Genomic DNA, 15,012 nt, shown 5'->3' on the forward strand with positions numbered 1-15,012 from the left:
GTTTTTGATATTGGCTAATGTCCAGATGTTTTTTGCCAAATCTACGCCCAATCAAAACTAATTTTTCATGTGCATTTTCAGGACATTGTTTAAAAACAGTATATTTTTAATGTGTTAATGAGGTCTTGTCTTTATCTGCATATAATACATCATTTGTCTCTCACTGCTTCCTTGTAAAATTGGTATGATGGCATTATTTTTTATTTTCAACATGGGAAAGCAGATTCTGTAGGTTTGTTGTGCCATGGCGAGATGAGAATTCAAGTCTTCCACTTCCAACTCAGCGATCTTTTCATTCTAATACCCTGCTTCTGGGAAATTCTAGAATTGAGCAGCAAAGAACAAATACTAAAGCAGCTTACTTTTTCCCTAACAATTCGGAAATGAACAATAATGGGAATGACTAAGAAACACATAATAAACATATCCATCAACTGGCAAGACATGTTAAAATGAAGGCTCCATCAGACTTTTCTCCCCAGTGCTCTACCACTGAACTTTAGTGCCAGCCTTTTAAATTTGTTTTATTTTGAGGCAGGGTCTCAACTAAGTTGCCCAGGCTGGCTTTGAATTTGAGATTCTCTGGCTCAGCTTCCTTAGTAGCTGGCATTACAGGCATACGCCACACCAATGGGCTCCATCAAACAAAATTTAAAAACACTTGCAGGTATTTCCATAGTATTTCTCTTATCCAACCTCAATTCTCACTAATCTTTCACAGATCTATCTATAGTGGTGATGGAGGGACTTCACTATTTGTAAGACAAAGAAAGGAAAGCAATGTCAAAGAATGTGCCATGCAATATTATCCCAGCACTTTAGCTAAAAGTGACCCTTCACTCTGCCACCCTAGATCTCCTCTACACTCAGCTTATGATGTGCTCCTGGTTAACAGTTGTCCAAAGCCCGGGTTATTTACTCTTCTTACTTTAGACATAGGTCCAATATAATTATTGCTAATAAGATCTGTTGGCTTTTATAATCTCTCAGTTGTGATAAGGATTATCACTTTCATACTACCCTAGCTTGTTTTTCTTGAAAAAGTCAATGAGGCAAAGAGGAAGTTGTCTCTTACAGGTTACTTATCTTTGATCACTACTACCACCACCTTTGAGAAACAAACTATTATAAAAGTGTCCAAAGGGCAATTTGGGCTTGGCTGACCCCACCTCAGATCCTTGCTCCAGGAAGAACAGTGATGAGGGTGCCCAGTCCTTAGTATGCAAAGCACCCGGACTGCTGGTCCAAACCACAAGTTGGCATCTATGTGGGAGGACATGGGACCAGACCTTGACCTTGACAGCCCCTCCGCTGCTCTCTGCTAGGGGAAGGCTCAGGGCGGTCACAGGACTAGGGTGGTGGCGTGACTGCCTTTAGGCGACCCGGGAGAGGCTCCGGGTGTGTCCGCGCGGGGACAGTGAAACCGTCCGCGATGGACTCAGAAGCAAAGGCCGTGCCCACCCCTTCGCGGCCACGGGGATGCTCAGTGGCACACCGGTCACCCCTCCCACTCCCAGCGCCTCTGGCTACCCAGGGCTGGGCTCGGGGACAGCAGTTGGGTGACGAGGCGCGGGCGGGCGGGCGGTGAGCCCTACCTCCTCGGTGACCGTGGGGCAGTAGGAGATGAGCACGAGCGTAGTGACCATGTTGATGACGAGGCCGATGAGGGTGATGGTGTTGGGTGCCATCCAGAGCGGGATCCACTGGAGCAGCCAGGTCCAGTAGAGCTGCAGCGGCGGCTCGAGCAGCGAGACGCCGGCCGCGCTGTAGCGGTGCTCTTCCAGCCGCCGCAGCTGCGCAGCGCTCAGCGGCTCGCCCAGCGCCTTCAGCCAGCGCGGCGCCGACCTGGCCCCGGCCCCCGCCGCCATGGCCGCCTGCGGACCCGCAGCCGCCACCAAGTGCCTGCCGAGCCGGGCCGGGCGGGGAGAGGTGGAGGGAGGGGCTCGCGGCCGGGGCCTGCGCCGGCCGGTGGGGCTCGCCGGTGGGGCCGATCGGCCGCGGTGGAGGTCAGGCCGGGCCGCCCCAGGTCCCGGCCCCCGCCTCCGCCCCCAAAGCGGCGGGGCGGCCGGAGCAGTGGCTGGGGGCGGGGCCTTGGGAGGGGCGGGGGCGCGAGGCGTGGCTGGCCGCGGACACTTCCCGAAGGGCGCGCTAGGAGGCTCCTGCCTTGCTCAAGGGCCTCCTGCACCTGCCTCTGAGATCTGATTTCTTCCGCTACGTGAGTGAAGTCTCGTCGGCTGGACGGTTACAGAGCCGCTTCCTCCACCTGGCGGTGGTGGGCACAGCTGGGTTCTGGAGGGCCTACGCTGTGGCTTCGGGCTGATCACTGCAGCACAATGCTGCCTAGAGCCCAGGAATTTTCAAGTGAGAACATGAATTTGCAGATCTTGGGTCCACCACCATGATAGCCCCATCTGGGCAGCTTGGAAACACAAGCCTGCGAGCTTTAGTTGCCGGGTCAGAGGACGAGGTTTTGAAAATTAAAAATAAATAAATAAATAAAATTTAAAAAGAGAAAAGAAAAAAAGGGGGGAAAAAGTCAGGGCTTGGAAAATACTAACAAGGAGACTGGATGTTTGAAACTCAAATGCCTATTTTTCAGGTCATTTGACACCAACAACAATGGATATTTTTAGATACGCTCTTCCTTGGAATAGAAGGCAGAAATCCAAGTGTGTCCTCTCATTGCACCGTGGAGCAAGCAAGCTTGCCACACAGTGGGAGTTCACCAGTCTTTTACCTCACAATGCACCCACTTGGGCAGGGGACATCCTGTCATAAACATAATTTATTGCACAGATAGGTCTGTCACTTGCCTAACTCTTCACTTGGTGATTCTGATCTATATGCACTTTTCTAAGGCATAAGATAGGCTAGAAACTACTTCAGATACTTATATTGGGCAACATCTTTTGAGCAGGTGGATTTTGCCCCACAGGATTCATGACTACGTTTTGGAGCAGAGAGTCAGCAAGCTGCTCCCTGCAGGCCAAACCTAGCCCACCACCAGTTTTCCTGAAGTTTAAGAGCTAAGTATGGTTTTTGCATTTTTAAATGTTTGGGGAATACTCAAAAAAACAGTATTTCATGACGTGCAGTTTATGAAATTCAAACTCAGTGCCATGAATAAGGCCATGTTTATTCTAGTAGAGTTCAGGGGTTGTGACAGAGACCACAATGTCTAGAATATTTACTACCTGACCCTTTACCAAAACAAAGTTTGACGTCTCCTGCCAGAGCAATATCAGAGCAAACCTCTCATTAAATATATTTCTGGTGATTTTTAATGTGAAAAAAAATGGTGCTTGCAAATGCAGAAGAGATTCACTTTTAACTATGCTGATTCTATGTGCAGTGGACTTGGAGATAATTACTTTTCTTAAAAGAGATAGAGAGAATTTTTAAATATTCATTTTTAGTTTTCGGCGGACACAACATCTTTATTTGTATGTGGTACCAAGGACTGAACCCAGCGCCTCGTGCTTGCCAGGCAAACACGATACCGCTTGAGCCACATCCCCAGCCCCAAGAGATAATTACTTTTTAATTTACCAATGCCATGACTGTGACAAGGAAAAAAGTCCCTTTCCAAATTAAAAAATCTAAATATGTTAAAGGTAATTTCTATTGTACATCAAAAAACATACTAAAGAAAATGAAAAGACAAGCTATAAACTGAATACATTTCCTTCAAGTAACATCCACAATAAATAGTATTCAGATTACATAAAGAACTTCTAAAATAAGTAATAAATAAAAACAATCAAATGGGCTTATGTTCATATATCTATAGCAAAAGCTCCAAACATGTCGACATATACAAAATATAAGCTTATTTTTCTCTTACATAAAAGAAGTCTAGAATTGGCATTCTGGGGTTGGCATGGTGGTTCTGTGGTCATCAGGAACTCCAGACTCTTCTTCTTTTTTTTTTTTTCTGCTCTAACATCCTTTTATGTATCTACAAGGTTATCATCTAATGGTTCAAAGTGGCTGCTGGAGTTTCAGCCATCATATCTAGATTTCAAGCAGCAAGAAAGAGGAAGAGGATGAAAAGGAAATAGAGGAGGTGGAGGAAGAGAGGAGGGTGAAGGGGAGGAGGAGAGTGCTACCACTCAGCTGAGCCAGCAAACTAGAGTACCATTCCAAAAGTCTCAATACTTCTACATACAATTTGTTGGCCAGAACATAGACCTACCTAAATGCAAGTGTTAGTAAAGATGAGTAGATGAGTACAACCATTTGCACAATAATCTGGCATTATCTGGTAAAGTTGAATATTCACATACTCTGCAACATGACAGCACAATTCTGATCTAAAAGTCTATCCTAGAGAAATTTTTGCCCAAGTATCCTAGGAGATAGGTGTAATAATATTGTCGGTACATTTGTACATCAACCTAAAGCTAGAAAATAACCTTAGTGTCCACCAATGCTAATATAATTTATGTAAGTTTAATATAGCAGTGAAAATTAAGGAACTTTATCTTCATTTGTGTGTGTGTGTGTGTGTGTGTGCTTTGTTGTTGTTTGGTTGATTTGTTTGTTTTTTTGTTTTTTGATACTGGGGATTGAACTCAGGAAATGCTTTACCACTAAGCCACATCCCCAGCCCCTTTGTATTTTGTATTTTGAGATATAAGGTCTCACTAAATTGGTTAAGGTCTTGCTTAGTTGCTGAGTCTGATCTGGAACCTGTTATGTTCACTTATTCATATGAATTCCACAAGTTTACTGTTGAATGGGGTGGGGCAGGTGTATTAGTTTGGGCTGTCAAAACAAAGTACCATAAACTGGGTAGCTTAAACAAAAATAGAGATTATTTCTCACAGTTCTGGAGGCTAGAGAGTCCAAAGTCAAGCAAGCTGCCACTTGGTTTGGTTCCCAGTGAAAGCTGTCTTTCTTACTTGCCTATAGCCCCTTCCATCTATGTTCTCACACCGGTATGGGACAGGAAGGAGAGGGCCAGAGAAAAGGAGAGAGGAGAGAGAGGAAGTTCTCTAATGGTTCTGTTTATAGGACATTAGTCCCACCAGAAGTACCCTGTCCCCATCTAAACCTAATTATTTCCTAAAGGTTTCATCTCCATATACCATCTCAGGAGTGGGGTGGGGTGTTGGGGTCTCAACATATGAATTCAGGTTGGGGGGGTGGATATTATACACACCATAGCAGCAAGTCACTGGAAAAATGCACATAGTATGACCTTACTTATATATAGTTTGAAAAGATGCAAAATTTAGCATTTAGGGATATGAACACATATAGCAAAGTTATGAAGAAAAGGAAAAAAATTATTAATATAATGCTGGATAGTGGTTGCTCCTGGTAAAGAGGTGAGATGGGATTGTAGAGGGGCACCAAGCAGTCCTGACAGATAATTCACTGGGAGTTGTTTTAGGATACAGCTAGGAAACTGTAGAAGCCTGAATGAGATAGAAGTTTATTTTCCTCAAATATAATGTCTAGGTAGTTAATCCAGGGCTTGGTACAGCAGCTCCATGATGTCAGAGAAGTGGGTTTCTTTTATTCTATTAGTGTACCATGTTTAGGATGTTAATCTTGAACTTGTGGTCCAAATGGATGGTCCCAACTCGCGACCAATTGGGAGAGAGCAAAGAGAAGGGGGCTGCACTCCTTTTCCTTAGAAAGCCATGACCTAAATTTGTATACCTCACTTTTGCTCCCATCCCACAAGCCAGAAGGGTCACCTGCTAAAATTTCCACTACTGTTGAAAAGTGCTAGAATGGATATTAGCAAGCCATCAAGCTATCTCAACTACCGTTTTCAAACTGGGTAGTTCATTTAATCATTACTTATGCCATATATGGGTGTATAAATATGAATATTTCATGTCATATCTATGTACAGACACAGACATCTGGCATAAATATTTAAATTTATTTTGCAGTATAAAGTATTTCATAATTAAAATGTAGCAAAAATAATAAAAAGGAAAAAGACCCATTTTTTTCCCCTCATCATGCTCTAGGCTGATTTCCCTTCTTATTGCTATTTGTGGTAAATATTTGGAAATTTCACTTTAATTCAAGGCATGCTGAGGCGCATCTGCCCCTTTTACCTATCTACTGCATGTAATGCATTCCAATTACCAAAAACAAATAGATTCACAGTTTCCTGTTACTTCACCAGACTCCTTCCCGTTAACATGAATTATTACATGGTTTTGTGTACATCTATCATATACAGTATAGTGACAATTTTACCTTTTCGTTTTTTAAAAAAAAATTGTAGTTGTATATGGACAGAATACCTTTATTTTGTTTATTTTTATGTGGTGCTGAGAATTGAACCCAGTGCCTTACACGTGCAAGGCAAGTGTTCTGCCACTGAGCTACAGTCTCAGTTCAGTTTTTCCTGTTCTTGAACTAACCTGGTAGCTCACATGAGTTCCTATCTTGGGCACTATTCTGAGTGTCAAGAGTTACTTTCTTTGATTATCACAAAACCCTTACAAAATACTCACCATAATCATCTTTATATTATAGATGAGGAAACTGGAGTATAGGGAGGTTCAGTAATTTCCTAGGATTGCACAGCTAATATTGTGATAAAGCCAGGATTTGAGCCTACACAGTCTAATTCCAGAGTCCATACTCTTAACCACTGCAAAATACCACCCAGTAAGTTGAACAATTAAGTATAAATTGAACAAGACTGATCTGAAGACCCCAAATCCAAAATATTCTAAAATTTGAAACTTTTGGAATGTCGGCATCATGACACCATAAGTGGAATATAACACACCTGACCTCATGTCAGTCAGGTCTTAGGACACAGAAGCTCTCAATTACTTTCAAGCTATGTTTATAACTGCACATAAACATATATGAATTTGGTGTTTTCACTTAGGTCTTTCCATCTCATAATGTATATGCAAATATCCAAATTCTGAAAAATTCCCAAACCTGAAACACATCTGATCTCAAGCATTTTGGATTAGGGATACTCGATCAGTGTAGGACTGAGATGGGCATTTTGTCAACAGTAAACTCTTCAGTTTCTATATATCATGTGGCATTTGTGCCATTACAATTCATTCTAAATATTATGTAAAGAATTTTGGGGGAAGGGGTTGTGGCTCAGTGGTAGAGCACTTGCCTAGCATGTGTAAGCCACTGGGTTTGATCCCCAGCATCACATAAAAAAACTAAATGAAATAAAGGCGCATCTGCCCTTTAACACTTCTGAAACAAACACACACAACTACAAATATATACACACACATACACACACACACACACACACACACACACAATTGGATAAGGTGTACCAAACTACAGTTAAGAGGAATGAGTTATAGGGCTCCACCTCACAGGGTGACAGTAGCATACAACAATTTCTTATATACTGTATAAAGAACTAGAAGAGTCTGAAGTCTCTGAACAAATAAATGATCAATGTCTAAGGAGATGGAAATGCTAATCACCCTTCTTTAGTCATTGCACGTTGTATACATGATTGAATTTTCATACTGTACCCCATAAATATGTGCAATTATTAAGTATCAATGAAAAATATTAAAGAATTATTTTACTAAATTTCCTAAAACTGATAATACATTCCCCGGTTCAGAAGCCTTTGATGAAGTCCCACCTACCTAGCTTGGGATTTAAAGCCTGATCATTTTTCTAGTTTTACCTCCCAAATTTAAATTTCTCTTCCCTAAATCTCATGCTTTCCCTAAATCTCATGCTTCAGCTGCATGGGTCCATTAGCTGGCCCCACATTTGTTCCCCATTGGAGAGTACCCTCTATCCCTTACAGCCTTGAAACACTATCAGACAGGGCTCAGTTTAAATTCATTCTTCCCCAAGAGGACCACCCGGATTCTACTAGTTGTACCTCTCTTGCTCCCATACAACCAGAGTATTTTGTGCCTTGTAATCCAGCCTATTTTTGGTTATAATTTAATTATTGATCTATCTCCCCACCCAGCTCATACAGTACCAGTGCTGCATCACCATGCCAAGTATCTGCCTCAGTGTCTGAAATTACTGTAACTGTACCCCATAAATAGGTACAGTTAAATATGTACAGAGTTCTGTTTAGAATTCTGAGCTTCAGACTATAGGCTGGAGTATTTACAATTATTATGGTCTGGAGTTTTATTTAATTTCTGTCTTAATGATTTTGTACTTTGAGATTCTAAAGTTCAAATTTTATGAAACTGTGCTACTTTTAAAAATGTGTGGGTAATTAGAGATGCATTGTTCAATAGCAGATCAACTAAAACCTTTGCTCTCTTCTAGAAATACTTCATTTCCTACTCCAGATCAGAAAAACAAAATTTCACAAGAGAATCCCTGAGATGATGTAATTGTGCTTTTCATCTGAAAAAAAAAATTGCAAAAGCAGTTTAGGGTTAAGGAAACTGTATTCCCTTGGAGACATAGTTCTCAATATTGTTTATATCCTTTGTTTTTCACTTATTATCCTTTTCTGAGTAAATGCCCTACTGCTTTAAAATGTTTTCCAAGGTAGGATTTGAGGAGTGCTGAAGGGAAGCCCCTTCGTCAAAAATTCCCTTTTCAGCAATTGGGCTGCCTAAAATCCCAGAGCAATTTATTCTTTCTTGCAGCTTAGGGTTTTTAAGAATAACAGGTTAAGTCACATTTGGATATCAGGTAATGTCATTATCAGGAATACCTGAAAGGGGATCCCGTTATCAGAATAGCTTTCCCTTGGGACAACTGAGAGAAAATGGCCCCAAATAAATATCCATGCAAGGAATTAGACAAAAAGAGAACTGGAGCCTGGCCTCTCCTACATGAATGAACGCTGAACCACCAGAGAGCCAGTTGAAATGCAGATTCTGAATTTGTGGATTTGGGAAAAGGTCTGAGAGTTTTCATTTTAAAAAGCTCTCAGGTGACCAAAGCTGCTGGTCATCAAATCACGTTTTGGGTAACTAGGGACCAAAGCACAGGGTTTTTTTTTTTGTTGTTGTTGTTGTTTGTTTGTTTGTTTTTTTAATGTACCCGGAATTGAACTCAGGGGCACTTGACCGCTGAGCCACATCCCCAGCCCAATTTTGTATTTTATTTAAAGCTAGGGTCTCACTGAATTGCTTAGCACCTTGCTGTTGCTGAGGCTGGCACTCTTGATCCTCCTGCCTCAGCCTCCTGAGCCTCAGTGCCCAGTGTAGCACAGGGTCTTAGAAGGCTTTAGTGAGGCACCACTCTGAGAAGCCCTATTGGCCCCACTGAACAGTGAATGAGTAAGAAAGAAGAGAGAAAAGACTCAGATGGCAATTAAGGGATGAGAAAGACTAACTGGACTCAATTTTGCCTTCAGCTGTTCTTTCCAGAACAAAGGATTAGATATTTGATAGATGGAGAGATGGGTGCTAGATGTTTAGATAGTTCGATTATATATATATATAAGAATGGTATCTGGTGCTGATTCTATGATAAAATCTACAAGGTAACTGAAGTCTACATTTTGGTCCCTGCTAAGGGTGTCTGCTGTTGATGTAGTTTTTCTCAGCCAATGCTGAGCTTCCTGGACTAAGAAACCTCTTACTCCATGACAGTAAATCTGGAGAAACAAACATCCATTTGAAGATCCGGGAAGAAGAAAGTGTTTTGGTATTAAAATAAGCTCATCTATAATGGAAGAGAACACCATGCATGGATCATAGGCGGTGGCTGAGCGTGAACACTGTGTTCCGGAAGCCCACCATCTCCCTGCGGTTTTCCATCCTTCATAAAGAGAAATGCAGCTGAGGTGGAAAGGGTTAAGAAAGCATGGCTGGATCAATGCTGCAAAGCAGATAAACAGGAGCTCTTTTCTTTTTATTGTTGATTTTTCTCTTTAGGCTTCCTCCCTAGCTGCTTGCCTGGCAAGGCTATTTCTGGCTTCATTCCCCTCTGGCTGCTCCTGACTTCCCTTCCCTCTGTACAAATAACAGTGCCTTACTCTGTCCTCCCCTCCTCCCTCCTGCCTGATGCTGCTCCTTGGCCTTGGCCATCACTGGCCCTCTTGTCACAACCTCCCAATCTATCTACTCGTACTTAACTCCTTAAGTAAGAGAAGTGACTCAAAGTCTATGCTGGGCCAGAATCCATGCTTTTGAAAGACCCAGGACTGGAAAGACCCAGGAAACAATCTATGTCACCCATGAACTCCTGCTTCTGCTACTAGGAATGATTTTGGAGTCCTGCCATGAGCTATTAAGATGAGCATAAAAATAATCCTTTTAGCAAGTCTCTTCCCCACTATTACTCCAACTACCTCTGGCTCAGGGGCACCTCCCAAGGCAGAAATGGGAACTGAATTCACAGTGACCCCCAGTGGACACTCAAGACTGAGGTTGGGATGAGCAGCTCCAAGGCACTTCATCCCATAGCTTGCAGAGGATACACTTGCTTGGCTCTCCAGTGCCTGGAATTTTCCAGAGGACCACATGACTTCAAAACAGCTTTGGTTTATTTTGAATCATGGCTGCCTTCCAATTATCCTTTGTCATGATTGTTCAAGAAGGTTGCCTTTCAAAGAATAAATAATGTTCTTTTCTTGCCACAGCATTGCTGGTAAATATTAGTTGTTGTTCTTCTATTTATTTATTAACTTCAAAAAACAGGAGCCAAGACTTTTACATTGGTATATAATGTCTTTTAAGGTGTTTTCCTGTGCTCTAAGATTAGAAGTCTTGCTATGAACAGCTATGTGAGTACTTATCTGCAAAGAACAGGAAGGCGCTTTCTGAAACTATGGCTTGGGAGAAAAAGCAGGTATCCTGCACCTGAGTGCAAAGTTTTTTCTTTAATGACAGATTTGAGTCCTCCAGCACCCCACTCTGCTGTTGAGTCCTCACTCTGGTACTGTTTAACTGCCTCTGTCACCTCCGTGGCATTTTGTCCCTAGTAATCTACTTGAGATAGAATAAAAATATTTAGCAAGGCCAGAGATTGCCCAGGCCAGTGCATCTGGGGACACAGAGAGATCATCAGGTGTCTTGAAGAGGGTGAGGACAACCTTAGAATCAGAACAACTGGTTGTTCCATTAACAGCTTTGTTTTTTAGTCCTGAATTATCAAAGCTTAATTACAAAGGGTTTTATGAATACTTATATGTTAACAGTAACTTGAATTTTTGGTGCAAGGAAAGAAATTAAGTGACACCCATTAAACTAAGAAAATAAATATAGAGTTTAATTTATAATCAATTAATGTTATAGAATTGGTAAGAAGACTACCTGGTTTTATTATGTCTTAGTTTATCCCTGGACTCATAAGAAAGAGAGGCCAAAGTTGTATTTCTAGAATTCCATTCAGGAGAACTTTAAGGAGGGAAAGGGTCAGACTTGGAACTTGGTGAGTGGGAGGAAGAGTGTGCAGGGAGGGGAGAGTTGGGTTGGCTGGTGGAAGAATGGGAGGAAGAGGTACAGAGAAGGAACAGAGGCTGTTGGGGGCCGACTGCACCCTAAATTTTACAACTGTTACTTATAAATACTTAGAAATTATAAATCAAGCTGATTGATGGTTAATAAAATAGTTGTATCCTCCAGAATATCTTCATAATGACCTGGAATGTCCAGTTTGAATGTAGGGTGATCAGATTCTTCAGTGATACTTGCCAGAATATCATGGCCCGGCCTGTCCAGTCTCCCTGCTCTTGTCACCCTGACTTCCTCCTTTACTGCACCATGAGGAGTGTGTGGTCCACCCATGTAGATGCCTCAGCCTCTCGTCACTTTCCCTGACCCCAGTCCCTTGGCAAATAGATGCTTCTAGGCCACCCTTTGAGCCTGGGGAGTGCATATACATGATACTTCCTTGGGAGTTTGAAACCAGAGTAGAGGCCTTAAAAATGAGGTCTGGGGAGCCTGTAATCCCAGCAACTTGGGAGGCTGAGACACTAGGATTCAAAGTTCAAAGCCAGCCTCAGCAACTTAGTGAGGCCCTTAGCAACTTAGCAAACAAGACCATGTCTCAAAAAAATAAATAAAAAGGCCTGAGGATGTGAAAGTGCCCCTGGGTTCAATCCCTGGGACAAAAAAAAAAAAAAAAAAAAAAAAGGGAGAGGGTTAGGTGCAGTCTGTAAGAAAGCACGATATGATAAGTATCCCAAGTAGGACTCTCCCCATGGTGGTATGAATAGAAGAGGCCCAGAGTGGAATTCTTGAAAATGCTGAGGTTCCTTTCGCCCATGTCTAAGTCTGGTATTGAGTAGAACTTTCCGATTCTCCCATCTAAAAGTAGCAGGTGAAATGCTGTGATAATTAATTTTAGTGTCAACTGGACTGGACCAAAGGATGCTCAGCTAGGTCATTCAACATTTCTTTCTCTCTCTCTCTCTCTCTCTCTCTCTCTCTCTCTCTCTCTCTCTCTCTTTCTTTCTTTTAATTCTTTTTCTAGTTGTCAATGGACCTTTATTTTATTTATTTATATGTGGTGCCCCACACATGATAGACAAGTGCTCTACCACTGAGCTACAGCCCCAGCCCATTAAAAAAACATTTCTATGTAAGTCTGTGAGGGTATTTCTGGAAGATAGTAACATTTGAATTGATGAACTGAGTGAAGCAGGTAGCCCTCTCCCTTGTGGCTGGGCATCACCCAATCACTTGAGAACTCTGGGCTCTCCTGGTTTCTCAGGCCTTCAGATGGAGACTATAATTTATACCATTGGATTTCTGGCTCTCAAGTATCTGACTATACCACCAGCCTTCAGAGGTCTCCATATCCCTACGCAGCAGATTATGGGATCTTCAGCCTCCGTAACCACATCATCAGTATCTTATAATAAATCTCTCCCTAGAAATCTGTTACAGAGCTGGGGCCTTCCAAGAAACTGAGGCAATGTGAAGACCTTCTCTTCAAACCCCAATTTTTGTGACCTCGTCAGAAAGGTTTCAGACATATCACTCAGAGTAATAGGAATGCGTTTATTGAAGGGATAGGAAAGGGGAAGGGGATACTCTCAAGGGAGAGAATGGGTCCTCTCAGAGAGAAGAAGGACAACGTGTCTGACCTGCACTTCAGTTTTATTGGGGATCCTAGAGAAGTTTCCAGAGAGTCCCACCCAGGTCTACCTCTTGACTTTTGACTAACAGCAAGACTTTCAAGTCCCCACTGCCATGGCAACTGTAGGTCCTATTGACCCATGCTGACTGGTTCTAATTGGATTTTTAACCATACATTCTTACAGATTTTATGGTTGGAAGGAATTATCCTTATCTCCCAGATTTCAGGATCACAAAAATCTCCTGGGTTCTTTCCACTGACATTATCTTGGGCCTGCATTTCTCCTGCAGTTAACAAGTAGTTTGCTGAGGAATGTGAAATATTCTGTTCACTGAGGCCAGGCAGGGCTGCAGGTAAATTGCTTCTTGGAAAAGAAAGCACGGGGGTCAGCACAGCAGGCCCATTTTATAGAATTATTTTCTTAGCTTCCTGTTCCCACCACCCTCATCTGTTTGCTCCCTAACACATCCATCTATCCATCCATCCACCCACTCATCTTCTATTGGTTCAGTTTCTCTGGAGAACCCTAATACAGAAGTCATGCTATAGCCTTGGAATCTGGAATTCCTCAGTTCTACACTTATCAGGGAAGTTTCAGTCACCTGTCTTTGATTGAACCATATGGGGTTATATCACAAGTATCTCTGCCATCACCAGCATTAACTGAAGAACAAAAACCTTTCTTTTACTGCATTTAGTTAGCACTAGGGATGATTCTGGTTGACTTTAGAATCTGAGACTGAGGTAGAACCCCCACACAGGACAGAGAATTTCTCAATTCAATCCCCTTAGCTGGTTCGGGATCCTCAGACTCATACTACATTTTATTTAGAAAAATAAAGCACTATGGCATGTCCTGTACTCCATACATTGATACTGTAACAGAATCCTTTTGAAATTAAAAGCCCTAAAATAGTTCCCCCCAAACTTGCTGGTTATTGTTTTCTCAATCTCAGTGGAAGCTGAAATACTGCCACTAAAGTCCAGGTAGCTTGAGCAAAGGCTGAAAAACAGGAATTGTGACATTCTCTGGCTAGCACTGCCTAGATAAATCTATACATATGTATAGTTCCTGGCTTTGTTTCTATAAAGTGTAAACTCCTCTATGGGACCTGCAGAGAAATTTACTTGCTTCTCCCTAGTTTTAGCCAAATTGTATTAAATTCATTTTTTTTTTTCCTTCTTAACTGCTTATTTTTCATGCAGACAGCCAATCCCAGTCAGCTGGGATCTGGGTAGGTCCCTAGGTTGGCTGCCAGTAACTACTAACAAATATAGAAACCATGTTACCCAACTTCTGCAAATCCTCTAACACCTGCCGTGTTTGTTTCCCTTTGTGTATTAGTCATATACATTATCAACGCATGAAATGGTTTATTCATCATTTGAGTTCCTAGCTGAGCCGATCAGTGTACACATCAGACCTTCAATAATGCACAGGTTGAGCTAAACAGAACATTTCAGAATTCAATTTAAAAGTGAAGAGTTAAAGACATATTACCTTATTCCAATGTTTCTTAGAACTATTGGTTTTTCTTCTACTTCAATAATTTAGATGAGAACATTCAGCAAACTCTTTTAAATGAAGTAAATAAAGTGTGATCCTTTAAAATTCTGAATGTTAAGTTTCCAAAAAGAATTTTTGGTAAATTTCTGTGACATATAATTTTTCTTTAAGTATATGTAAAATTTAAACAGAATTAGAAAAATATTATAGGGAAACTGAGAGAAATGACACTTTTGGTATGTTTTGCTCTTTACAGTTTCAAAATGAACTTTTTTCTTCCTTTTTAGAACTTTGCAGTGTATGGGTACCTTTAATTCGAGGCAAGATCATATGCAGAAAATTAGCATTATAAAACACAGGATATAAGTAGAGTGTCTAAGTCATGAATGGGGAACCTAAACCATGGAAGGATGCTTTACAGTCACTCTAGGCTGTGTTTATAAATGGCCTAACAGACTTGACCATGACTTGGCAAAATCAGGCAACGGATATTTGAGTTAGGCAGCCAGCCAGGC

General features: G+C 41.7%; 1 protein-coding gene across 3 annotated transcripts in view; it reads right to left on the minus strand.

Moving 5' to 3' along the window:
- Positions 1-2,068, minus strand: part of Chpt1 (choline phosphotransferase 1) — a 32,199-nt gene extending 30,131 nt beyond the window's left edge. For all 3 annotated transcript variants that reach the window (XR_013440364.1, XM_078052928.1, XM_013357299.4), the window contains exon 1: positions 1,596-2,068. Coding sequence is in view for 2 of the 3 variants with exons in the window: in XM_078052928.1 (XP_077909054.1) it covers positions 1,596-1,868 (273 nt within the window). In the remaining variant the exon portion in view is untranslated. The remainder of the gene's footprint in view (positions 1-1,595) is intronic.
- Positions 2,069-15,012: the final 12,944 nt, after the last annotated feature.

Source organism: Ictidomys tridecemlineatus, chromosome 6 (assembly GCF_052094955.1).
Source record: "Ictidomys tridecemlineatus isolate mIctTri1 chromosome 6, mIctTri1.hap1, whole genome shotgun sequence".
Taxonomy (NCBI): Eukaryota; Metazoa; Chordata; class Mammalia; order Rodentia; family Sciuridae; genus Ictidomys; species Ictidomys tridecemlineatus.